The sequence below is a fragment of the Oncorhynchus mykiss genome, chromosome 19 (assembly GCF_057628025.1).
Source record: "Oncorhynchus mykiss isolate SJ-2025 chromosome 19, ASM5762802v1, whole genome shotgun sequence".
Taxonomy (NCBI): domain Eukaryota; kingdom Metazoa; phylum Chordata; class Actinopteri; order Salmoniformes; family Salmonidae; genus Oncorhynchus; species Oncorhynchus mykiss.
Window position 1 is genome coordinate 54,898,821 of NC_143040.1, and position 27,780 is coordinate 54,926,600.

The 27,780-nt window shown below is 41.5% G+C and overlaps 1 protein-coding gene across 2 annotated transcripts; it reads left to right on the plus strand.

The window, feature by feature from the left end:
• The first annotated feature begins 1,310 nt into the window (after positions 1-1,310).
• LOC110497997 (cytosolic 5'-nucleotidase 1A-like) lies at positions 1,311-27,064 on the plus strand. 2 transcript variants are annotated; one of them, XM_090211389.1, is made up of 6 exons: positions 1,311-1,664; positions 16,942-17,109; positions 17,227-17,356; positions 25,705-25,827; positions 26,242-26,429; positions 26,625-27,064. In XM_090211389.1, exons 1-6 carry the CDS (start codon positions 1,653-1,655, stop codon positions 27,003-27,005), a joined length of 1,002 nt encoding a protein of 333 aa, XP_090067515.1. In that variant the 5' UTR covers positions 1,311-1,652; the 3' UTR covers positions 27,006-27,064. The 2 variants fall into 2 exon arrangements, with proteins under 2 accessions (XP_090067515.1, XP_090067516.1); XM_090211390.1 differs by lacking the exon at positions 1,311-1,664 and adding an exon at positions 16,406-16,545.
• The last annotated feature ends 716 nt before the right edge of the window (positions 27,065-27,780 follow it).

Genomic DNA, 27,780 nt, shown 5'->3' on the forward strand with positions numbered 1-27,780 from the left:
GAAAACCAGTAAAAACTATGACAGATCATCATCCCTCTGAAAATACTAATTTTATATGGGCATAATAAATCATAAGGAATTTGTCTTGGAGCCACATTATTAAAAATGTTATAATGTTTTCAGGGTCTCAAAATGAATGTGTCATGATTCAAATTTAGGACAGCAGAGCCAGAATTCTGTATTTTTCAGTTCTTACTGCTACATGATACACTAAAAGGCTGTAAATAATTTATATGGCACCGTCGTTTGCAGAAGACACCAGAACACATTGCATGTGATGTAATCATATGTAATTCTAAACCATAAATCCGCAGGTTAAAGTCATTTTAGATGTACTTCTTCAAAATTCCCCCATTGTTCTTTCACATCCTGTGTTTCTGGACATTTTGGGGAAAGGAATTTGACTTGTACAATGCTGCCCTCTAGCGGGGATAATAATAATAAAACGTGAATGTCTCCCCAAAAAAGAGTCCTCTTTAAGTCTTGTTTTAAATAATTAAAGTTGCTACAAGGGCACACAAACACCATGAACTATGTCAAACAGGCTATAAAAATTAAGCTTTGCTAATAAAGTTCCCCCTCTCTGAAATGAAATACTCTATAGAATTTTTTGAAAGCTACAGAGTTAAAAGCCAATTTATGCTTGATCCGAAAATGTGGTCGGAGGCTCCATATGGAGGGTGCAACACCATTGCGGAGCCTATGGGGGCATGCAGAGGTCAAACTGAGCGCTGTACGGAGCTATGACCTCCCAAATTTTGTAACAATGCGGAGGGCTCTGCATTGACATGATTGGTTGATGGTAGGTAGGGGCGGGAGGTCCTGTATAAACACAAACTAATTTCCTTGACAACTTCCTTCACAACAGCTCTGCGCGCGCAAGTAGTATGAATGCCCTGACTTCTGCAGAGGCAGTATCACCTTAAATGGTACACGGCCAATGCAGACGACAGATTGACCATGCAGCGCCATGGCGCCTAGCCTAACGAATGTGCTCGTATACTCCCTTAAAAGACAGTCGCTTAAAAAAATGAGAGAACAGGGCAATAGTACTGTTTGTCCATTTTGAGACGCTGTAGCCAGTATACACTTCCTCAAAATTGTCATAATGAATCTACACTGAACAAAAATATTTATGCAACATGTAAAGTGTTGGTCTCATGTTTCATGAGCTGAAATAAAAACTCAAGAGTATTTCTGTATTTATTTTGAGTATTTCTGTCTGTAATAACAACTTTTTGTGGGGAAAAACGTATTCTAATTGGCTGGGCCTGGCTCCAAGGTGGGTGGGCCTATACCCTCCAAGGCCCACCCATGGCTGCACCCCTGATCAGTCATGTGAGATCCATAGAGTAGGGCCTAATGAATTTATTTAAATTGACCGATTTCCTTATCTGAACTGTAACTCAGTAAAATCTTTGAAATTGTTGCGTTTACATTTTTGTTCAGTATACGATAACTCAAGAAGTCTATAATTCATTTTGATGGTTTTTTTTTGCCAAGGAGATCTTAGTCTTACATCTGACTAAGATGTTTGGTGCAGTATTTCTCAACAAAGATTTTATTGAAGAATCGCTAATGTGGCTCGGAACACCTTGTGTTGTTGTTATTCTGGATGGCCAGATAGCTAGCAACAATGACAAGACGCTGCCATGTGGGGAATAGTAAGTGGCTCGTTTCAGCCCAGTTTATCTTGTTCTTGATACCATGTCTGTTTTGAGGTGTTTTGACTGTCACCTTATGCTAATATGGCTCAAATTCACTAGCTAGCTAGCTAACCAACAACAGTAAAGATGTATTTGAGAGACAACAAGTGCTCATTGTGCAAATGTATTTATGTTTCAATAAACATTGGAGATAAATATTGTTTACATGTTGTCAACAATCTAAGCCAGCCCCATCTGTTTTGCCCCATAGTTGCGCACATGTCGGTTTTGTTGCTACACACCCAACCTGTCTATTAGTCATAATTACATTTGGTTTAATGTTATGGTAATATTCCTGAACGTAATGGCTAGGATCTGTATTATGTCCATTGTCCTTATAGTAATTTATTAAATGACAAGACCAAAAACTATAATATTTAGAATTCAAAGAGCATAACATTTTTATTAAATGGTAAGCAGATACTTTTTGCAATGAAGGAATTATGTCAAGTTTCTCATTTGTTCAACACAAATTAGATCAAAAGCTCTAATTCTTCTATAGTGGTCCTATCCTTTTCAATGCCACAAATGCTTTCCCAACAGGATTGTAAACTCCACCCCAGCCTGTAAATGTCTGAGTTGATCAACAAAGTGCCCTCTGTGTCTATTCCCCAGACAGCCTGGAGGTGATGGTCACAGCTCACAGCAGGTCATATTATCCTGCTACTGCTCACACAGCAAGGATAGAAAATGTAACAAACTTTGCATATTGTATAGATTAGATTTGTAATTTGCCATGGGGAAATGTGTGTTTTTGGCCACCCATTTCAAGGATTTATGTACCAGAGTATGTTAATCATCTGTGATACATCTCATTTAACAGAAACACATGAATAAGATGTAAGTGCATCTGGTAACCCATTTATCAATTTGTGTCTTGATTAAGCCTTTTACAGGATGTCTGTGTAATATCTATTCCAGTCACAAGTAACAGATTTTACAGTAACTGCTTCTGTTGGGGTAAAACCATATAACCAAGGCGGATATGATTTTCCATGTGTGATCTTCAAAGTAAAAGCGACACCTATATCTTATTTTCCTGGGGCGTCTGCCTCTGTTACGTTGTTTATCAGGCTAAATACGGAGCATGGAACACAGCAGCCAATCAGCTTCCAACATGAGGGGTCCCATGGTTGCTAAGCAATTGCTGCTGTACTGTAATTCTACCAGATGAGAGAGCTGCAGGGGTTCGGAAGAAAGGCAATAAGAAATCATCATAAAACCCAGAGGAGACCAATGATCCAGTGGCACCATTTTCCCCGCCCATTAAACAGTGAAAAGGACAATGCTACTAAGCACCCAAGGGGAGTAGAGTGGTGTGAGGGCTGGGCAACCATGGGTAAATAAACTGCCTGTCTTGAACCTAACAATCACAATTAGCTACATTTAAAGTGGAGAACAAGCCTCCGCTTTGGTGATCTCTGAGGGTTGTAGCCATTTACACTCGTACCCGTATACGACTTGAAAATGGCAGATTTGGGTACTGATAAACGCATACATTGGAACGCAATGGCAATAGGCCTAAAGTAACATGTTCAGAGGCGTCATGCACATCTCAGTCTGTATTGTGGGGGAGTTTGCCAAAGGTTCATCCATGTTCAATGTTTGATATGTATCTGTTAGCCTACCTATCAATTCGTTAACTGAATGTACTGTATCTCCTGTCATGTGGTAATTATCATTGACATTTACACCAAATAAGAAACCAGTTACTTCGTTTTTAAAACGTTTGTTATAAAATAGAAGGGCTACTAGATAAGGCTTTCATAATGGATTTTAGCTACCTTGGAAGAGGGTCCATCTGTTAGTTATCATGTCTGTAATGACACTAGCAGCCTACAGTCACCCATTGCGCTTAATTATCGAAGACGGACACATTCATGACTTAAAATGCGCCTGCCTGGGGGTGATGCGGGGAGTTGTTTTAAGCAGCCTAACCGGTCAAATCAACGACTAAAATGACCAAATATTTATCCATGTCCAATATTTTTAATTGCTAGTAGAATATAACATTACGTCATAGAAGTGTAGCCTGACAAAATGCCGTCCTGAATGGTCTGAGGCAAACGCATTGTGACAACCTCAAACTGGTCGAAAAGGATCTGAATAATATTTAGTCCAACTGTTGAAATATCGCAGACAGGGACCAGCAACCCCACAGATACATCTCACCTTCCTAATTTCGGAGAGGACAATGCGTCGAAACGATACCGCTCCCACTACACGCAAGTTGCAGGGAGGGATCTTCTTAGTAAGTGAATTCTTATGATTTTTTATCTCGAAAGTCATCCAACACTTTAGGTGATTGTAGTAGCCTAACCAGGTTCCCATCCACAGTTTTTATGTGAGTAAAGTCAACCGAGGTAAGGACGGTTTCAAGTTGTATATTCGCGCTTTCAAACCACTTGAGCCATAGACTCAAAATTAGTGTCATGATGTTGGAAAAAATTGCGCACAACATTGCACAGGTCTTATTTTCACGATATGGAGACGAATTCACTTTCCAAAGCTAATACACGTGGAAGTGTTATAGCATTTTGTATTCCTAGTTGAATTAGTTATGGAGCATAAAACAAAGTACAAACTTTTTTTTTACATTTTAATTTCAATACCTCCTTGTTCATGTGACCTACTGGACTCAAACATGGTTCAGCATGTCCACTCTGTGGGCCTACACATTGCACATCCTTTAGTTTGTCCATTTTCATTTCACTTGATTTTACATTCATTTTTCAGAATTTATAACTTCAATAGCTCCTTGTTCATGTGACCTACTGGACTCAAACAAACTACAGAATGTCCACAGACTACCCATCTATATTGCACACTCTTGTTTGTGTGCTGTAAAATCACGCAGTGTAATGTACATTTTTCATAGTTTTAAATTTCAATAGCTCCTTGCTCATGTCAATTACACATCTAAGAAGCATGCAGTAGATATACACCCATATTGCATAACCTCTAGTCATGTATCTTCTATATTGTTGTACATTATTATTAGTTTGACAATAAGGGGGTTCAGTCCAGTGTTGTGTTTACCCTTTTCTTTAATATTTATCTATAATAATTGGTAGTTCTAAGTACTTATTTTGCTGTTTTCTATTTTTCCACAGTATTTAGCAGTGGTACACAATAGGAGATAGACAGATAATATCTCCTTTCATCTTTAATATCAACCATAAAGGAAAAGGGCAAAGTACTAGAGTCATGTTATTAATTGTCCAAAGCAGGGATGGAGAGTGAGCTAGTGAGGTGGGCTGCAGTGGGTTTGCTGGTCAATACATATACTGAACATGTAACCACAGTAATGCTGGCCAGTAAATCAATGAATAAAACTGTAATTATGACAAATTAACAGAAATTGTAGACCTTTAATCTTTTCCAACATGTCAACAGACACTTTACTTCAAATAAGTACAAAACATTTGTGTTAACTTTCTCTCTTTATCCCTGGTTTATGTACATTTCAGAGCCTCTTCAGTGTGGATAGGGTATATTGTGGATAGGGTATAGCATACATTTTCAACAACCGACAGCACTTCCAGTTTGTGTTCATCACTCTTTTGTCTTCATTCCTAGGCACAGCACATGGAACCACCATTGGCATGCAAAACATTCAATCTAAAACAAAACAAAGCATAACACGTTGTAAATAATATAAAATATCAATGCAGTATGACGAATTAGCCATCTATTGTGTTATATCATAAATTGTCTTACATGCCGTCACTGTTGTCAAAAGATTATAAACATGTTAAATAAAGTTACTAACCCAGTCAGTCTTTGGGCCACATCCAGGTTCTTTATCAGTGGCACACATGAAGCAGTTGTTGGCTTTGTTGAACTCTGAAATCATAGGCATGAACTGAACATATGGCTGTCCCACACAACTACATAAAAATTAAGAATTTACATTTACTTTGAATTAAAAGTCATTACATACCAGACATTTGTAGGATATCCTCAGCCATTTATTTTTCGCAGTTGCTCCATGTGTTTTTGTGATGGTTCTATGTCAATTTGGGAGGGGATGTTGGAGAACTTCTGTGGAACTTCCTTGGCCATCTACACCAAAAAATAAAATAAAGAGTTTTTGACCTGATTGTCATATAACTGCTAACCATTCATTATTGAAATATAACTATCAAACCTGCATTACAAAGACTGTGCAGCTGAAAGTGTCCTGCTGCATGATGGGAGTTATTTCTCCTCCTTTCCACTTTATGTCCACCCAGTTGTCTTTTCCATGGCAGGATCTTCTCATTTTGAAGTATTCTCTTTTTTATGTGAACATGGAATTCTGATTAGTTATAGGCAAATGAATACACAGGCTAATACTGTATGCTGATTTCCTTATCACTATAATCTAATAGAGGTAATTTACTGCATGCCCCATTCTACACACAGCCTTAATTATAGGCACTGAACCATTTACAGGAGAATAATAAAAGTAGCAGATAGGATCCAACCCTATCACAGAGTGAATAAATGTAGAGCGTTTGTAGACTTTAAGAAAAAAATATTAAGTGACAGTTTCATCAGTACGTGCTTAAAGAAAGTCATATCACAAAGATGACAGGGCCCATTAAGTCTATGACAATAGAGAATGAATTGTAAACACCAAAGTGTGTTAAAGTGTGTTTGTCAAAATAATATCTGAAAATGTCAGTTGTTGAACATAATACTTATATTTGCAATAGCACTTTATGATATATGCAGTTGATGAAGGCATTTTTCAGCTATGATTTTACCACTCAGAATCCAGAATGGATTTGACAATGGGGCCAGCACAGGATGGCCCTTACAACAATCTACTTTTGTTCTTCTTGATTTCTTATCTGGTAAACAGAGAGCCCCAATTAGGGGTTAGTGTACTCCAGTATAAAAAGGCTGGTTTAGATTAAACACTATTGCCCTGTGTCCCCGTTCATAGGGGCATGAGAGACTAGTCAGTGGTAGAATTGAGTTGGCACTTTATTGGCCCAAACTCCCACAGACCCACAAGGTTGGGTTTAGTCATGGACAGTATTTAGTAAAAAAATTGCATTGACGCATTGTGTCTTCTAACTGTTCAAGAATAGAATCCAAAGTGTTAGGAAATATTTGTTCCAATAAATACAAAAGAGGATGTCTCTTCTCATACTTCCGGCACTTTAGTCAGACTGCCAGACTGTGTAAAAACGTTATGATGGGGCCGGCAACGGAGTTCCCATTGACTAAGCACCACAGAGCCAATCAGGAGAGAATACACAGGTCAAGGGTGCCAATTGAAAGTCAAGGTGTGTGTCTGTGCCTTTTGGATTACTCTCTCTTTACAGAGAAGAACCATGTGGTTCAAGTCAAGAGCTACCCTTCCCCTTTCAGTCTGCTCTGCGCATGTCTGAAAGTGACAGAGCCAGCAGCCAAGAGAGTTTTTCACAGTATTTATTACAATTATGAATGTATGTAAAAATGCTTTGAAAAATGTATGTCAAATTCAAAGTTTGAAAAATTCATGTAAAAACGTGTGAGATGAAAATGGACAAACTAAAGTGTGTGCAATACATAGTCAGTGGACATTCTGAACCTTGTTTGAAGTCAGTAGGACACATGACCAAGGAGCTATTGAAATTTGAATGTTTGAAAAATTAATGTAAAATCGAGTGAGAGGAAAATTGGCAAACTAAATGGTGTGCAATGTGTAGGCCCACTGAGTGTACATTCTGAAGCTTGTTTGAAGTCAGTAGGTCATAATGACCAAAGAGCTATTGAAATTCCAAAATGTAAATCGACAACAAAAAAAGTGTGTGCAATGTGTGTCTATGCCATCGGGTTAGCTACAACCAGTTTTGAAAGTTTTAGGAGTAATGGTTAAAGAGCTATTGAAATTTGGAAAAAAAGGTAGCATACATGACACAACGCCCCAGACAATGAAGAACCCTCCACCTCCAACCCGATCTCGCTCCAGAGTGCAGGCCTCGGTGTAACGCTCATTCCTTTGGCGATAAACGTGAATCCGACCATCACCCCTGGTGAGACAAAACCGCGACTCGTCAGTGAAGAGCACTTTTTGCCAGTCCTGTCTGGTCCAGCGACGGTGGGTTTGTGCCCATAGGCAACATTTTGCCGGTGATGTCTGGTGAGGACCTGCCTTACAACAGGCCTACAAGCCCTCAGTCCAGCCTCTCTCAGCCTATTGCGGACAATCTGAGCACTGATGGAGGGATTGTGCGTTCCTGGTGTAACTTGAGCAGTTGTTGTTGCCATCCTGTACCTGTCCCACAGGTGTGATGTTCGGGTGTACCGATCCTGTGCAGGTGTTGTAACACATGGTCTGCCACTGCGAGGACGATCAGTTGTCCGTCCTGTCTCCCTGTAGGACTGTCTTAAGTGTCTCACAGTACGGACATTGCAATGTATTTCCCTGGCCACATCTGCAGTTCTCATGCCCCCTTGCAGCATGCCTAAGGCACGTTCACGCAGATGAGCAGGGAACCTGGGCCTCTTTCTTTTGGTGTTTTTCAGAGTCAGTAGAAAGGTGTCTTCAGTGTCCTAAGTTTTCATAACTGTGACCTTAATTGCCTACCGTCTGTAAGCTGTTAGTGTCTTAATGACCATTCCACAGGTGCATGTTCCTTAATTGTTTACGGTTCATTGAACAGCATGGGAAACAGTGTTTAAACCCTTTACAATGAAGATCTGTGAAATAATTTGGATTTTTACTAATTATCTTTGAAAGATAGGGTCCCGAAAAAGGGACATTTCTTTTTTTGCTGAGTTAATATATAAAACAAAGCACATTAATGTTAAACTGATGTCATTCCAAAACATCCATACAACTGATTCAAAGCAACTAAATGGAGAGAGAAAGTCAAGAACCATTTAAAGATGCACTATGCAAAAATCGCTCTGCCATTTCCTGGTTGCAAAAAATCTAATAGTTCTTCCATTTTCAGTTTACATGTACAGTATCTGACAAAATAAACAAGTATAGTGTAGATAATCATTATATCATCTAAACCGCTGGGAAATGTCTTTTCCATAACCAAAAATAATTCTGCTGTTTGAAGCTGGTGTAAAAATCCGAAAGTAAAAGACACAAAAAAAAACTTAAGAACTGGGAAGCATAGAAGTAGCTTGCCTAGAACATATCCACGGCTTCTTATTCTTGCTTTCAGTGAGAATGACATATCTAACACACATTTCTATGTGCATTTGGTCTGGTCGCACAAAAAGTTACATATTGCAGCTTTAAATGTGGTATTATACTCTGGTTTGAACCCTATACAGGTACTCAAGGGGTTAACAAGTGTTAACAATGTGTTATCAATCTGGCTGTGGGAAGGTAGTCATGTCAAACAGTCACCTCAGCTCTTATCACACAGCTCTCTCACTTTGACTAGTCTGAAACCCATGGGGCGCAACCGACCAGCATTTTAAAGTGGAACCTACTCATGTAATGAGTTTGTTAATGTGCTCTTCAAGGCAGTTTTCTGCTAGCCTGGTCCCAGATCTGTTTGGACTTTTGCCTACTCCATTGTCAAGCCAAATCAATCTGTCAAAAGTTGCCTGGTCAAGTCACTTAATACAAACTGCAATTTCAACCACAACACGTATACGCTTTGATTTAAACATCAAAATACAAGTGCTTGTCTAGCTAACATCTCAATATTTCATGTTGTTGTTAAAAATGTAATTCTAAATTGAGGTTCCAGATTTTGTCATGGAATTATTCAATTTTATATTCAGCAGCTGATCAGTGACCTTGCACAATATTCAGATGCATATTGAATTGTTGAGATTCACAGAAAGGCCCAACTGTTTTGAATATCAATTCCATAACAGACTGGAACCCAGGCTAGATTTCTGCAGTTATGTTTAAAATAAAATTGCTCTCTCCAGCCCACCACCCTAGCCTTAGCCAGTGGTTAAGATACGCTTACATGATATGCAAATACAATAGGTTCTATCTTCGTAAAAATAGTTGGTTCAATCACTGAGGTAGAGCATCTCCTTTGCTGTAAAATATGATCCAATTGAAACTGAGCAAGCCAATTGACAAAGCGAACAAATGTGATTAGACTGCCAAGTACTTTTCCTCCCCCTAATTCCAAGGATGTCCCTTAGTTTATCCTCACAGGTTCCATATTGCTCATAGGAGATGCCTTTTAATCAGCTGGTGTACAGTATTTCACTTTGACACTGTAGCTATAAAACAAGTAGAACTATGGACACCAGTACACCTTCTGTCTCACTCTGGCGCCACAGTACCCTGTTCCTGGCTGGGGGCCACTTAACCTATTTACGCTCCAACTCCATCATCACTACTAAAGAGTCACTGTCTCCGACAGTAGTGGACTGATCCACAGAGCTTCTGGGCGATTCCACACCAGGAAGGCCCAAAACTATTTTTGGTATCTCCGATTGTTCTGGCATAGAAACTTAATTGGGAGGAAGGATGTTTGATATGCTTTTTACATTTGAATCACAAACCATTTCTGAGAAAATCATGATGAACGTGGCCATTTTAGGCCCCTTTTAGACCTATATATGCATCCGGTAAGAACCTATGTTCCGTGAACCGTACATGATACAGACAACATTTGGTCACTATACTCCTTATAGTGTGCTCTAAATATAGAATATTCCTGAAAGTATCCTTTTTGATTTGGACATTTTTTGGAACCATATACTTTTCCAGAGTGGGTGCTCTGCTACTTACTTTTGAAGATGTGAACCATTTTATTCATAGAAATTGACATTATAAGTCATTAACCAATTACATTCATCAAATCACCAGCACTTCCCTTTGAATCCATTTTCCCATTCACTATGTTGGTGGTGCTCCTAAAATGTATCATAACTTCCAAAGTAGCAGAGCACCCACTCTGGAAATGTGATGTACTTGTAGAGTATATTATTTAAAAGAGGGGTTCCCAAACTTTTTGTAAAGTTGCTGTCACAACCCGGCTTGTGGGAAGTGACAAAGAGCTCTTATAGGACCAGGGCACAAATAATAATATAATAATAATAATCAATCATTTTGCTCTTTATTTAGCCATCTTACATATAAAACTTTATTTGTTCATAAAAAAATGTGAATAACTCACCACAGGTTAATGAGAAGGGTGTGCTTGAAAGGATGGATGCACATAATTCTGCAATGTTGGGTTGTATTGGAGAGAGTCTGTCTTTAATAATTTTACAAACACAGTCTGTGCCTGTATTTAGTTTTCATGCTAGTGAGGGCCGAGAATCCACTCTCACATACACTGTAGGTATGTGGTTGCCAAGGGCATCAGTGTCTTAACAGCGCGATTTGCCAAGGCAAGAAACTGAGCGCAGCCCTATCCAGAGATCTAGCATTGGCTTCTGACTAAATTCAATTTTCACAGAACTGCTTGTTGCAATTTCAATGAGGCTCTCTTGTTCAGATATTGGTAAGTGGACTGGAGGCAGGGCATGAAAGGGATAACCAATCCAGTTGTTTGTGTTGTCCATTTCGGGAAAGTACCTGATAAATTGCGCATCCAGCTCACTCAGGTGCTTCGCTGTATCACATAATGACATTGTCCGTAAGCTTGAGTTAATTTGCACACAAAAAATCATAATGATGGAAAGACCTGTGTGTTGTTCTTGTTAATGCAGACAGAAAAGAGTTCCAACTTCTTAAGCATAGCCTCAATTTTGTCCTGCACATTGAATATAGTTGCGGAGAGTCCCTGTAATCCTAGATTCAGGTGAGAAAAAAACATCACCCAGATAGGTCAGTCGTGTGAGAAACTTGTCATCATTCAATCGGTCAGACAAGTGAAAATTAATGTCAGTAATTTTAAAAATGTGCCAATACCTTGCCCCTTGTAAAAGCGTTACATGGTAGCTGCCCATATCATTGCATAATGCAGAAAATACACGAGAGTTCAGGGGCCATGCTTTATAACAAAGTTAACCATTTTCACTCTAGTGACCAAAACGTCTTTCAAGCTGTCAGGCATTCCCTTGGCAGGCAAGAGCCTCTCAGTGGACGTTGCAGCGTACCCAAGTGGCGTCGGGAGCAACTGCTTGCACGCGTGTTACCACTCCACGATGTCTCCCTGTCATGGCTTTTGAGCCATCAGTACAGATACCAACACAGATACCAACCAACACATGTCACAAAGCTGTCCAGTTCTAAAAAATATCCTCTCATGTTGTCCTGGTTTGCAGAAGAGGATGTCTTCCTTAAGAAACAAAGAGAGAGAGAATTAGAGAGAGCATACTTACATTCACACAGGACACCGGATAAGACAGGAGAAATACTCCAGAGATAACAGACTGACCCTAGCCCCCCGACACATAAACTACTGCAGCATAAATACTGGAGGCTGAGACAGGAGGGGTCGGGAGACACTGTGGCCCCATCCGACGACACATCTGGACAGGGCCAAACAGGCAGGATATAACCCCACCCACTTTGCCAAAGCACAGCCCCCACACCACTAGAGGGATATCTTCAACCACCAACTTACCATCCTGAGACAAGGCTGAGTATAGCCCACAAAGATCTCCGCCACGGCACAACCCAAGGGAGGGTGCCAACCCAGAGAGGAAGATCACATCAGTGACTCAACCCACTCAAGTGACGCACCCCTCCTAGGGACGGCATGGAAGAGCACCAGTAAGCCAGTGACTCAGATCCTGTAATAGGGTTAGAGGCAGAGAATCCCAGTGGAGAGAGGGGAACCGTCCAGGCAGCAACAGCAAGGGCGGTTCGTTGCTCCAGTGCCTTTCCGTTCACCTTCACACTCCTGGACCAGACTACACTCAATCATTTGACCTACTGAAGAGATGAGTCTTCAATAAAGACTTGAGACCGAGTCTGAGGTTGAGACCGAGTCTGAGTCTCTCACATTGGTAGGCAGACCATTCCATAGAAATTGAGCTCTATAGAAGAAAGGCCTGCCTCCAACTGTTTGCTTAGAAATTCTAGGGACAGTTAGGAGGCCTGCCTCTTGTGTCGGTATGTATGGCAGGACCAAATCGGAAAGATAAGTAGGAGTAAGCCCATGTAATGCTTTGTAGGTTAGCAGTAAATCCTTTAAATCAGCCCTTGCCTTAACAGGAAGCCACTGTAGAGAGGCTAGCACTGGAGTAATACACTTCTCAAAAAAATAAAGGGAACACTAATTAACACATCCTAGATCTGAATGAATGAAATATTCTTATAATTTTTTTTTTTTTTACATAATTATCAATGGAAATCAAATTTATCAACCCATGGAGGTCTGGATTTGGAGTCACACTCAAAATTAAAGTGGAAAACCCAAATCCAACTTTGATGTAATGTCCTTAAAACAAGTCAAAATTAGGCTCAGTAGTGTGTGTGGCCTCCACGTGCCTGTATGACCTCCCTACAACGCCTGGGCATGCTCCTGATGAGGTGGCGGATGGTCTCCTGAGGGATCTCCTCCCAGACCTGGACTAAAGCATCCGCCAACTCCTGGACAGTCTGTGGTGCAACGTGGCGTTTGTGGATGGAGCGAGACATGATGTCCCAGATGTGCTCAATTGGATTCAGGTCTGGGGAACGGGCGGGCCAGTCCATAGCATCAATGCCTTCCTCTTGCAGGAACTGCTGACACACTCCAGCCACATGAGGTCTAGCATTGTCTTGCATTAGGAGGAACCCAGGGCCAACCACACCAGCAAGGGGTCTGAGGATCTCATCTCGGTAGCTAATGGCAGTCAGGCTACCTCTGGCGAGCACATGGAGGGCTGTGCGGCCCCCCAAAGAAATGCCACTCCACACCATGACTGACCCAACGCCAAACCGGTCATGCTGGAGGATGTTGCAGGCAGCAGAACGTTCTCCACGGCGTCTCCAGACTGTCACGTCTGTCACATGTGCTCAGTGTGAACCTGCTTTCATCTGTGAAGAGCACAGGGCGCCAGTGACGAATTTGCCAATCTTGGTGTTCTCTGGCAAATGCCAAACGTCCTGCACGGTGTTCGGCTGTAAGCCCCCACCTGTGGACTTCGGGCCCTCATACCACCCTCATGGAGTCTGTTTCTTTCAAATGAGCAGACACATGCACATTTGTGGCCTGCTGGAGGTCATTTTGCAGAGCTCTGGCAGTGCTCCTCCTGCTCCTCCTTGCACAAAGGCGGAGGTAGCGGTCCTGCTGCTGGATTGTTGCCCTCCTCCACGTCTCCTGATGTACTGTCCTGTCTCCTGGTAGTGCCTCCATGCTCTGGACACTACGCTGACAGACACAGCAAACCTTCTTGCCACAGTTCGCATTGATGTGCCATCCTAGATGAGCTGCACTACCTGAGCCACTTGTGTGGGTTGTAGACTCCGTCTCATGCTACCACTAGAGTGAAAGCACCGTCAGCATTCAAAAGTGACCAAAACATCAGCCAGGAAGCATAGGAACTGAGAAGTTCTCTGTGGTTATCACCTGCAGAACCACTCCTTTATTGGGGGTGTCTTGCTAATTGCCTATAATTTCCAACTGTTGTCTATTCCATTTGCACAACAGCATGTGAAATGTATTGTCAATCAGTGTTGCTTCCTAAGTGGACAGTTTGATTTCACAGAAGTGTGATTGACTTGGAGTTACAGTGTGTTGTTAAGTGTTCCCTTTATTTTTTTGAGCAGTGTATGATAATTTTTTGGGGTTCTAGTCAAGATTCTAGCAGCCGTGTTTAGCACTAACTGAAGTTTATTTAGTGCTTTATCCGTGTAGCCGGAAAGTAGAGCATTGCAGTAGTCTAACCTAGAAGTGACAAAAGCATGGATTAATTTTTCTGCATCATTTTTGGACAGAAAGTTTCTGATTTTTGTAATGTTACGTAGATGGAAAACAAGCTGTCATTGAAACAGTCTTGATATGTTCGTCAAAACAGAGATCAGGGTCCAGAGTAACGCCGAGGTCCTTCACAATTTTATTTGAGACGACTGTGCAACCATCAAGATTAATTGTCAGATTCAACAGAAGATCTCTTTGTTTCTTGGGACCTAGAACAAGCATCTCATGTCTGAGTTTAAAAGTAGGAAACTTGCAGCCATCCACTTCCTTATGTCTGAAACACAGGCTTCCAGCGAGGGCAATTTGGGAGCTTCACCATGTTTCATTGAAATGTACAGCTGTGTGTCAGCCGCATAGCAGTGAAAGTTAACATTATGTTTCCGAATGACATCACCAAGAGGTAAAATATATGGTGAAAACAATAGTGGTCCTAAAACAGAACCTTGAGGAACACAGAAATTTACAATTGATTTGTCAGAGGACAAGCCATCCACAGAGACAAACTGACATCTTTCCGACAGATCAGATCTAAACCAGGCCAGAACTTGACCATGTACACCAATTCGGGTTTCCAATCTCTCCAAAAGAATTTGGTGATCAATGGTATCAAAAGCAGCACTAAGGTCTAGGAGCACGGGGACAGATAAAGAGCCTCGGTCTGACGCCATTAAAAGGTCATTTACCACCTTCACAAATGCAGTCTCAGTGCTATGATGGGGTCTAAAACCAGACTGAAGCATTTCGTATACATTGTTTGTCTTCAGGAAGGCAGTGAGTTGCTGCGCAACAGCTTTTTCTAAAAGTTTTGAGAGGAATGGGAGATTCGATATAGGCCGATAGTTCTTTATATTTTCTGGGTCAAGGTTTGGCTTTTTCAAGAGAGGCTTTATTACTGCCACTTTTAGTGAGTTTGGTACGCATCCGGTGGATAGAGAAACGTTTATTATGTTCAACATAGGAGGGCCAAGCACAGAAAGCAGCTCTTTCAGTAGTTTAGTTGGTGTAGGGTCCAGTACACTGCTTGAAGGTTTAGAGGTCATGATTGTTTTCATCATTGTGTCAAGAGATATAGTACTAAAACACTTGAGTGTCTCCCTTGATCCTAGGTCCCGGCCAACTGAGCTTTGGAGGAATACACAGATTTAAAGAGGAGTCTGTCATTTGCTTTCTAATGATCATGATCTTTTCCTCAAAGAAGTTCATGAATTTATTACTGCTGAAGTGAAAGCCATCCTCTCTTGGGGAATGCTGCTTTCTAGTTAGCTTTGCGACAGTATCAAAAATACATTTTGGATTGTTCTTATTTTCCTCAATTAAGTTGGAAAAATAGTGATGATGATCGAGCAAGCTTTCCAAGCTAGTCGGAAGACTTCCAGTTTGGTGTGGCGCCATTTCCGTTCCATCTTTCTGGAAGCTTGCTTCAGAGCTCGGGTATTTTCTGTATTAATAAACCTCAATGAGTCATGCACAACCCATGTTCAAATTATTTCAAGCTTGCTTAACCCCGTTGGCGCGCGTTGGAGTTAAAAAAAAAATGACGACACACAAAGTCCCGAAGCACCCCACCGTTGTGGTTACTCACTACTCGTAGATATTCCCTCAGTGTAGTATGGCAGTTCCTGGTAGATTCCCTCACAAGATCCACAGCAAGCACAGCTATCAATGCAGACAGTACTCTTTAGCAGTAACCGATATCCCATGGGAACATGAACTCGTTAATCTTTCCCAAGCAATTCTCTCTCAGTTTCACACGATGCTAGGCTAAGCTCAAGGCTGTCAAATACCTCCACGATGAGACGGTAGCTTCAGTCTTTACTAAGTCTTTCTTAACAAAATTATAACAACTCTCTTATAAAATAAAATCGGTATTTCCCATCAAAACTCGGCATGGGTTTTGTTCTATTTTTATCATCTTCTGTTTCATTTTTCTTCACCAACGGTCATAATGTAATGTCCATCCTTTTCTCAATGTCTCTCTGCCTCTCTTTTCTTCCCAGGCCTACCATTAACCAGGTCAACTTTCCCATTGGCCACAGCTTAACAACCAACCTTATTGGTCAAACTTAAAAGTAAACCAACCTATTCACTTATACATTAAATAAATATTTCTTCAAAAGAAATGCATTAATTAACCACATTACAATTCGGGAGCAATTCAATCCCCTTTTAAATATAATGCCAATTAATTATAACAAAAACTCAGTGCTTGGTTCTAACAAGAATAAACTCAATACTTTGGTTCTAACAAGGGTATGACATATAAACAAAAAAGCATACAAAACATACTTCCTCCCAATTAAGTTTATATGTGAGAATTGCCAGAACAATCTGAGATACCAAAAATATTTGTGCGCTTTCCTGGCGTTGAATCGCCCTTCCTACTTGTATTTATGTATTTCTGTGTGCTAATGTGTGTGTTGTATTGTGTGTTCAGGTATTAAGCATTGTGTCCCCTCATCCAACAGCCAAAGCCTCAGAATGCCATCACCATTGCGGTGTCATCGCGTGTCCTCTTCAACATGGATAAGGAGCAGCAAATCTACGAACAGAAAGGCATGGAGGACTACCTCAAGTACCAGATAGAGCATGAGATGGAGCCCTTCGCCCCCGGCCCTGCTTTTCCTTTCGTTAAGGTCAGGGAAATAAAGACACACAGACAGACAGAAATACACCCAGAGCTTTGACATTGCCGACCATGTTCGTCAATGTGAATGATGTATGTTGAGAGCTTCTGTTTGACATGACCTCAGGCTCTGGAGGCAGTGAATACTCGGCTGAGGGATCTGTACCCTGAGAGTGAGGAGCTCTTTGACGTTGTGCTCATGACCAACAGCCACGCACACGCCGGTCTCCGACTCATAAACACCATCAACCACCATCGTGAGTGCCTAATCACACACAGAGACACACACACCCATAAATACGTGCACACATGTACACAACCTGGCCATTGTGCTGTGAATGAGTACATCTTTCATTCAAATTCATTGTTATGCCCTGATGGTAGGTTGGGCTTAAGGGTACCAGGAGATGAGGGCTGTTCTGGTGCACTGATGATGAAGTTTCAGTTGATTTATTCTTGCTCACAGATAAAACTGAAGAAGTGCAGAATTTTCATGACTAATAATTAGGGATGCACCGGTATGACATTTTTGGCCAAAAAACGATACCGATAACTGATATAAAACATTATTTTTTAAGCATTCTAGTACAGTTAAAGAGTTTAATCAAACACACACACACACACACACACACCCACACACACGCTGACCAAAAAGTTATTTTGTTGGCATTTGCGTATGTCCCCATTACCAGTAAAACATAATCAAAACCTATTTATTTAACTTGCTGTGCTGTTTCGTTGTTAATTTGTCCAGTCTCAACCAGGATTTCATCATACATGTCAAGCAGTGAAGTTTCAGCTCTGTCTGTCCGTGGCCTCTCCTCCTCAGTCCGCACTGTCACTGTGTCCGTTTCCATCTTGTCCAGCTGTATCTGTAACATTTCACGGAAACCCTGTTTCTTGTCTGCATCGAAGTAGCGGTCCTTGTACCTAGCATCGAGCATGGTGGTGACACAGTAAAGGCTCAGAGTGAATGCCAACGAATCGTTTGTTCACAGCCTCTAGTAGAGTACTTTTGTAAGTTTTAACCCCACGGTCTGTGGGCAGTTTTGTTGAGCAGGCGTTTCAATGCCATGACAGAGGGTATCACGTCTGCTGCAGACGCAGTTGATGATCTTATTTCTCGAGTCAGTTGTTCGAATGGAGCTAGGAGTGTGTTCATGTTTCCAAGTTTCAAACATGTTCTCAAATGCCATTGAAATGGCAGCAGCGTTATGAGAACCAGCACTTTCTTGCAGTACGGTTTTCTTCAGTACGAAATCCTCATCGTCCCACTGTGCTGTCAGACTCAGCATGCTCATGGGGCTGACGTCGTTGGTCCAAATGTCAGTCATAAAGCTAATAGCAGTGACGCCCATAGCAAGTAGCTTATGGATATGTGTTTCAACAATACTGTTTTGGGCAACATCTGAAAAATAGTGCCTACTTGGTAGTGTGTACCGGAGCTCGAGGTGCTCGACCAGTTGGCGAAAGCCAACATAATCCTCGACAGAGAACAGTTGATTGTCAAGGGCAATAAATTACATTATCTTGGCGTTAATGGATTTCACCTTTGAGTTGTCTCGCTGAAATTTTCTTACTCTTTCAAATTATTGCTAAACTTGAACTTGTTTAGTTGTTGGAAGTGTGTGCTTAGTATTCTCAGCTTTTGTTCTGTGTAGCTCTGTATTTTTTGTGGCGTCATTATGTCATCTACCTACGTTATATAGGTATGCACGTCATCTACCTACATTATATAGGTATGCAGGTCATCTACCTATGTTACAGTGCCTTGCGAAAGTATTCGGCCCCCTTGAACTTTGCGACCTTTTGCCACATTTCAGGCTTCAAACATAAAGATATAAAACTGTATTTTTTTGTGAAGAATCAACAACAAGTGGGACACAATCATGAAGTGGAACGACATTTATTGGATATTTCAAACTTTTTTAACAAATCAAAAACTGAAAAATTGGGCGTGCAAAATGATTCAGCCCCTTTACTTTCAGTGCAGCAAACTCAAGAGGCCCATGATCACTCTGGATGAACTGCAGAGATCTACAGCTGAGGTGGGAGACTCTGTCCATAGGACAACAATCAGTCGTATATTGCACAAATCTGGCCTTTATGGAAGAGTGGCAAGAAGAAAGCCATTTCTTAAAGATATCCATAAAAAGTGTTGTTTAAAGTTTGCCACAAGCCACCTGGGAGACACACCAAACATGTGGAAGAAGGTGCTCTGGTCAGATGAAACCAAAATTGAACTTTTTGGCAACAATGCAAAACGTTATGTTTGGCGTAAAAGCAACACAGCTGAACACACCATCCCCACTGTCAAACATGGTGGTGGCAGCATCATGGTTTGGGCCTGCTTTTCTTCAGCAGGGACAGGGAAGATGGTTAAAATTGATGGGAAGATGGATGGAGCCAAATATAGGACCATTCTGGAAGAAAACCTGATGGAGTCTGCAAAAGATCTGAGACTGGGACGGAGATTTGTCTTCCAACAAGACAATGATCCAAAACATAAAGCAAAATCTACAATGGAATGGTTCAAAAATAAACATATCCAGGTGTTAGAATGGCCAAGTCAAAGTCCAGACCTGAATCCAATCGAGAATCTGTGGAAAGAACTGAAAACTGCTGTTCACAAATGCTCTCCATCCAACCTCACTGAGCTCGAGCTGTTTTGCAAGGAGGAATGGGAGAAAAAAATTCAGTCTCTCGATGTGCAAAACTGATAGAGACATACCCCAAGCGACTTACAGTTGTAATCGCAGCAAAAGGTGGCGCTACAAAGTATTAACTTAAGGGGGCTGAATAATTTTGCACGCCCAGTTTTTCAGTTTTTGATTTGTTAAAAAAGTTTGAAATATCCAATAAATGTCGTTCCACTTCATGATTGTGTCCCACTTGTTGTTGATTCTTCACAAAAAAATACAGTTTTATATCTTTATGTTTGAAGCCTGAAATGTGGCAAAAGGTCGCAAAGTTCAAGGGGGCCGAATACTTTCGCAAGGCACTGTAGGTATGCACGACATCTACCTACGTTATATAGGTATGCACGGCAGCTTTGACATCTGTTTTGCACATCGGCGTTAAACTAGACATGCCGATGTTGGTATTTTTAGCTAATATCGGCCGATTCCGATATGCTTACCGACTACATCATGCTTCCCTACTAATAATGGCAAAACACTAATTTAAAATACACAATACGTGACATAAATAGAATACAGAACACTTGAAACATCACCGGACATTTTTCATGATGGAAATTGAAATGTTAAAATGTGATTGTAAAAAGAAAATCATTTTTGGGGAAAACATTTAAGAACTAGAGTTATTATACAGTCTGATAGCAGTGGGTAGAGTGGCGTTTCACAGGCGGTTTGTGCAGGCTGTTATACAGGACAGTTTGTGGCTGTTTCTCAGGAGCCTGTTTGTGTTTCTCAGGAGCCTGTTTGTGTTTCTCAGGAGCCTGTTTGTGTTTCTCAGGAGCCTGTTTGTGTTTCTCAGGAGCCTGTTTGTGTTTCTCAGGAGCCTGTTTGTGTTTCTCAGGAGCCTGTTTGTGCAGTTACCTATTTTTGGAGGGAGCAGGTTGTTCAATGCATGGTGTGCACTGTCTTTCACTAGGTGCACTGCAGCCTGCTCTCGCTGCTCTGCAGTGAAGGGAGCTGTGGTTGGACTGCTCCACCTCTGGAGATGATCCTCAAGGCCCTCCTCTGTACCCTGTCTAGTTGGGCCTGCTGCTTTTTACTGCATCCAACTAACAGCACTCCACCGTATCCCAGACAAGGCCTAACCAGTATAGGGTATACTGTGACCAAATCTTCAGTGGGTAGGCCATTTCTGGCAAGAACAGTCAAAGTGCAGGGGTTTTGAGGCTTTCCTCACTGACTGCTAAACATGTGCGTCACTGAGGTTAGAGTCTAGATGAAAACCAAGATACTTGGTTGTTGTTACCACTTGTATTTTCTGTCCTACTATGATTAGTGGTGCAGGTTGTGGATGATCTCTAGAAAAACATATCCACATTTCCACAGACTTTTTCCCATTCAGGAGCATGTTGTTGGATGGGATCCACTCTTCCAGCTGCTTTGCTTTCAAGCCCATAGAAGTGTCCTCTTGGATGCTGGTTAATGGTATGGCTCAGGACAGCCCTACATCGTCTGCATATCCAGTGTCCAGAGTGTCACTGAAGACAACTTTTTTGATGGACATCTGAAGGAGAAACAGATATGGTGAAACCATGCCCCCTTGTGGTACACCAGAGGTGACCTCTGACTAAGGGCTAAATGTGCCATTTGCCATCACCCTCTGCCTTATTCCGGTGGTGTAGCTGTGGAACCAGGCTAGTAACCTTGGATACAGTTCGATGTCAGACAGATGTTGCAGGAGCTTTGCGTGATCTACTCAATCAAAGGCTTTGGACATATCAGCTATTAACACCCTCACTATTGTTGGTTTTCTGGAATATGTAGCTGCCAGCCAGGAGTGTGTGGCTTTCTCAAGGGTGGCAGTAGTGCTGGACTTTAGGAGATAGGCATACTGATTTGTGCACTTTTTTATGATGACGCTCTTCTGGATTTTTCCATGGCATGAAGTTAGAGAGATCCGCCTCCAGTCACTCTTTGGACATGGGTTTGACAATTTAGGTGTGGGGACACACATTGTCAGTTTCCCAGGCAGCAGGAACAGCCCCCTGCCCGTAGGTGGTGTTAACTATGTGTGTGATGACAGGGGCTAGATCTTCTGCATGCTCTTTTAGTAGCCAGGCTGGAATGCCATCAGGCCCACCCGCTGTACGTGGGCTGATCTGGTCAGAGCTTGCTTTATCTAGCCAATGCTGCACAGCTCAACCTGCCTTGTAGGTATGCGCAGGGGGAAGATGTCAAGACGTGTGGTGCTTGTCCATGCCTCAGCAAAGAAGCCATTTAAAACATCAGCCACGTCGTCATCTTCAGTTCCCTCAACCTGTATTCTAACTCCTGATGTTTTCTTTCATCCCAGTCCTTTGTTAATGAAGTCCCACCATTCCTTAGGATTTCTCTTCTTTAGGTCCTGGATTTCAGTTTTGTAGTAGTTTTTCTTTGCTTCCTTGATAAGCAGTTGCAGTGTTTCTGTATTTTCTGCATTTCAATATTTTCCCCCTCCATCTGTTGAAAATCTGTTTTACTGATGGCAGCCTTTATTTTTTTGGTCATCCAGGGCTTGTCCAGTGTTGTTGTTTTCTTATTGGCATGCATACATCAAGTGCAGTTTGAATGCAGGAGTTGAACGTCTACCCCTGTGCATTGATGATCACCACCTCGTATTTGGCAGACCAGTAAGAACTGGCCATACATCGTGCCAAGGCCTCCTTTCTGTTCTGGGCTGGGGAGTCGTCTAGGACGAAGCTGAAGCCACACACACTCAAACTCCTCTTTCTCTAGATCAGTTCTTATCTTTTCCTGCATACTGTGATTCACATACATAGCTACGCCCCCTCCTGTAATCTCCTCTCTGGACCTGTCATTTCTTCTATGAAAAAGAGAGTCATCTGGGATATTTTCGTGGACCCATGTTTCAGTGACACATCCCATGTCTGCATTTACTGATTGAAGTAGCAGTTCAAATGCATCCACTTTGCTTATCGATGATCTTGAATTAGAAACAAGCACATTCAGAGTCTCTGGGGTATTTCTGGACGTATTTGTGACATCACATAATTCAGTTAGATTCCAAAACATTTGGCCAATCCAACGTTATCAGAGCCATGCTTAATCTGTTAAAAGAGCAGGAAAAGTATGCATTGCACCAAAAACACAACTATAAAATACAAACATTTCAAACATTGTAACACATGTTACTCTTGAACAGATGATGGTGCTCTGGGTGCTCCACACAGCTGATCATTCCCATTTCCACACAGACTGTAAGAGCTAGTGTCCCTCAGAACACACGTCTGCTTAATGAAAACTTAATAACTTTAACTGTTTGGGTCCTTTTGTCCAAATGCATCATCATGTTGATGTGGCTGGTGACACTTCAAGGTTACTTTCTAAATGTAATCTGTTACAGTTACTAGCTACCTGTAACGTAACTTTTGGATTACCAGAACGTATATGGATTTGGATTAACCAAATCTGATTACTTTCAGTGACTTTTAGATGACTTTCCCTTTAGGAGGCGCAGATTAGTATCTGGCACATCTACACGGTCATAAAATCTGATTTTAAACCTAACCTTAACCACACTGCTAACCCTAATGCCTAACTCTATCCTTGAATTAAGACTAAAAAACTCATTTATGTTTTCATACATTTTTACAATATAGCAAATTTTGACTTTGCAGCTGACCCATCTATCAGAAATTGCACAGTTCTGCCTCAAGGATAAGACTCATCCCAATAAACATCAACATGCTTAAAACTTCTTAAGGCTAGGGGGTACTATTTTCACGCCTGGATGAAAAGTGTGCCCAAACTAAACTGCCTGCTACTCAGGCCCAGAAGCTAGGATATGCATATAATTGGTAGAAACACTCGAAAGTTTCTAAAACTGTTAAAATTATGTCTGTGAGTATAACAGAACTTATTTGGCAGGCAAAACCCTGAGGACAAACCATCCAGGATTTTTTTTTTGAGGTCACTCTCTTTTCAATGAGTTTTCAATGTGGATCTAGATTTCTAAGGCACTTGCTTGCAGTTCCTATCGCTTCCACTAGATGTCAACAGTCTTTAGAAATTGGTTGATGTTTTTCCTTTGAGAAATGAAGAAGTAGGGCTGTTCAGAACGAGGGTCGAGTCTAGTGTACTGTTGTGGTTGGGGGCGTGCGACCTGAAAGCTCGCTCCACTTTGTTTTCGTCCGGTATTGAACACAGTTCATCCCGTCTTAAATTTGATTGATTATTTACGTTTAAAAATATCTAAAGTTGGATTAGGAAAGTTGTTTGAAATGTTTGGATCAAGTTTACTTTGTAGTCATGTTGCGCGAGTTGGAACCGGTGTTTATCTGGATCTATCGCGCCAAATAAATTGACATTTTGGAGATATAACGACAGAATTTATCAAACAAAAGGACCATTTGTGATATTTAATGGACATATTGGAGTGCCAACAGAAGAAGATCTTCAAAGGTAAGGCACGAATTATATCGTTATTTCTGACTTTTGTGTCGCGCCTGGTGGGTTGAAATGTGATTTTCATGTGTTTGTTTGATGGGGTGCTGTCCTCAGATAATAGCATGGTTTGCTTTCGCCGTAAAGCCTTTTTGAAATCTGACACTGGCTGGATTAACAAGAAGTTCATATTTAAACCAATGTATAACACTTGTATGATTCATTAATTATTATTATGAGTATTTCTGTTTTTGAATTTGGCGCGCTGCTATTTCACTGGGTGTTGTCAAATTGCCGCGCAAAGGGATCACTAAGAAGTTTTAAAAGGCATTAGAATAAGACAATAATGAATATTACCAATTGAACGACATGTATTGCAGGAGAAATCTATGTTAGAGTTGATATAGTTGGCCATAAATGGATGCTGCGCTTTACTTTATGGGTTGGTTATGTAGGCTTCTTCTAAACCATTGCTTTCCACTACAGATAATAATATGATTAGGCTATATCTTTATATTAAAAAAAGGAGTCTGTCAGATTTCCAGTCTTTCCAATTAATTTAATACTCCCTGATCTTCAAGAGTAGGACTTGGAAATATGAAAATATAGTTTAGCCAGATTGTTTTACCTGAGCATAACCCAAAAGTCTAATTATCCTAATCTGTTGTTGTTGTTTTTTGTCATGATGGACTGATGGACTCACTACCAAAAATTGGTACTTGCATGTGAAAAACTAGATGGTAATTTTCTATTAAGAAAATAAAAGCCCCATTCATGGTCTTCATAAATTATACTAGATATGGACCAGATGGAGCACAATACCACAGCGGAGTTTAAGAAGGGAGAAACTAAAACACATTTTTCACTTGCTGTCCACTGGCGCGTGGCGTATTCATTACTCCAATTCTGTTGCAAAATGTTTCTTAAATGGAAGCAAGCGGAACAATGGGGAGGGATCTACCTGAATTTGTCGAAAATAACCTCTCGTTTTTCTCTGTTTGTTTCCGTAATGAATACACCCTGAGGTGTATTCACCTGAGGTTCTGGGCCCTGGGTGTGGAGGGGTGTGGGTAATGGTGGGGTCAGTCCTCTCACCCCCTACCCTCACTAAAATACCCTGGCCAAGTGGAAACATCTGCTCTGCCTGAGCCCCTATCTCAGGCTCTTTCCTTCCATCTCAAACCTCAATCCACTTTTTTCTCTCCCTACTCCTCTCTAGGGATTTTTCTCTCTTTGTATCTCCCTAGCCTTTGGCAACTGGTATCTCATCCCCAGAGTGTAATCAGATATACAGCTGCTCAAACACAGCTCCATTGGCTCTCCTCAGACTCTGCTGGCACTGTTGGTATTAGGCTGCAGCTCATTGATTCAGTGCAACACTGAAGCTTTTATGATCGAACAATACAATCACCACACTCCCTTTTTCTGGGAGTATAATCCATCTGGCCACAGCCTGACGAATTTCTGAATTACAGCCAGAAACCATAACACTGACTCTATGCCCTTCTCTATTTCCTCTGCAGAGCTCTTCATTGAGCGTTTCTGTATGACCGGTGGGAACAGTCCCATTGGGTACCTGAAGGCTTACCACACTAACCTGTACCTGTCTGCTGACCCCATGAAGGTCCGAGAGGCCCTGGAGGAGGGTAAGTGGACAGAGAGCATAGTCTTATTAGTTACACTCTTAGAAAAAAGGTGCTATCTAGAACCTAAAAGGGTTCTTTAGCTGTTCCCATAGGAGAACCTTTTGAAGAAACCTTTTTGGTTCCAGATAGAACCATTTTGGGTTCCATGTAGAACCCTTTCCTCAGAGAGTTCTACATGAAACCCAAAAGGGTTATATCTGGAACCAAATAGGGTTCTCCTATGGGGACAGCCGAATAACCTTTTTCTCAAAGAATGTACTGTCAGTCTTATCGATGGACACGTAAGACAGTTATCTAGTTGTTTAATACAGCAAAATAAGCTTACCTTGATCAAGTGATACTGAGTAATCTCCCACTGTCTGTCTCTCTCACTCTCTCTCCCTTTATCTCTGCCTCTCTATCTCTCTCTCTCAGGGATCGCAGCAGCCACCATGTTTAATCCACCAGAGAAGAGAACAGAAGTGTCAGAGACTCAGCTGCGGGTGGCCTTCGATGGGGACGCAGTGCTCTTCTCTGACGAGTCAGAGCGCATCTTTAAGGCCCACGGACTGGACAAGTTCTTTGAGCATGAGAAGACACACGAAAACACGCTTCTTGATCATGTATGTTCACGTATCATTCTATAACACAATAGTTTGTAAATTGACAAAGCAATATCCCTCTGTACTTCATATGGATTAAGGAATCTAGTGCGGGCAGAAGAGGTTTGGTGTCTCTGTCGATTTTAAGTGACACATGTTCAGTGTTTGGGCCCATCGTGCAGCAACTCCCTCTCTCTTCTTCTCTCTTCCTCTCAGGGACCACTGAAAGGGTTCCTGGAGTCTCTGGGGAAGCTGCAAAAGAAGTTCTATGCCAAGGATCAGCGTCTGGACTGCCCCATCCGTACCTACCTGGTGACGGCACGCAGCGCAGCCAGCTCAGGCACCCGGGCCCTGAAGACACTGCGATCCTGGGGCCTGGAGACAGACGAGGCCCTCTTCCTTGCTGGGGCCCCTAAGGGGCCAATGCTGGAGAAGATCCGGCCTCACATATTCTTTGACGATCAGATGTTCCATGTGGAGGGAGCTTCGCAGCTGGGGACCGTGGCAGCTCATGTGCCATATGGTGTGGCTCAGAAACTGCCCCAGCAGAAGCCTGCTAAGGAGAACACGAAAGACTTTAACGCTGCCACCAAGTAGTCTGGATTTCACTCTCTTCCCTAACCCAAGGGACAATAAAACAACATTGTGTATTTGAATGAGACAGTCCTTTTCAGTGCCCTCAGTTTTCTGGGGAGAGAATCACATGACAATGGGAGAAGCATAGAGGGAGGGCATGCCATTTTCACCCGTGTCATGTGTCATCACAAGAGACAGTGCCAGTAGATGTAAAACAAAACGTCAAATATCGTATGCCCAAAAAGTGCTGTACGTACATATCCAGATCTTGACCTACCAAGGTAAAAGAACTGGAATTGTATCTAATTAACTCTGTCAGACCAGGAAAAATACAATTTTACAGCAATTCCTCAAATAGAATCTGCACACAATTGCAAGGTCTATCGCCAGTCCTGCAATGATGTAATAATGCTGTGAAATTGTGAAAATTTTAATACCATTTTAGTGTTAGAAATGTTTGAATATAAATGTCTCTTTGCTAATAAGCTATTTTTGTTTCATTTTAATTGAATACAATCACCGTAAGGTACTTAATTGTTACCCAGAAATGATTTAATATTTAGATGGAAACAGCTCCATTGGAACTTTACCATAGCATTAACGTTCCGAAAACCATCCTTTACATCCAAAAATCCACCCAAATATAGACTATACAATAGTTGTGGAGTTTACAGATCTGTGAATTGTAGCAACATCATGATGAAACTCCAGAACCCCAAAATGTATAAATGCATTATCTCAGTCTATACAGATATTTGGCAATACAGTATTTGTAACATTGAGGGGGAGGGGTGTT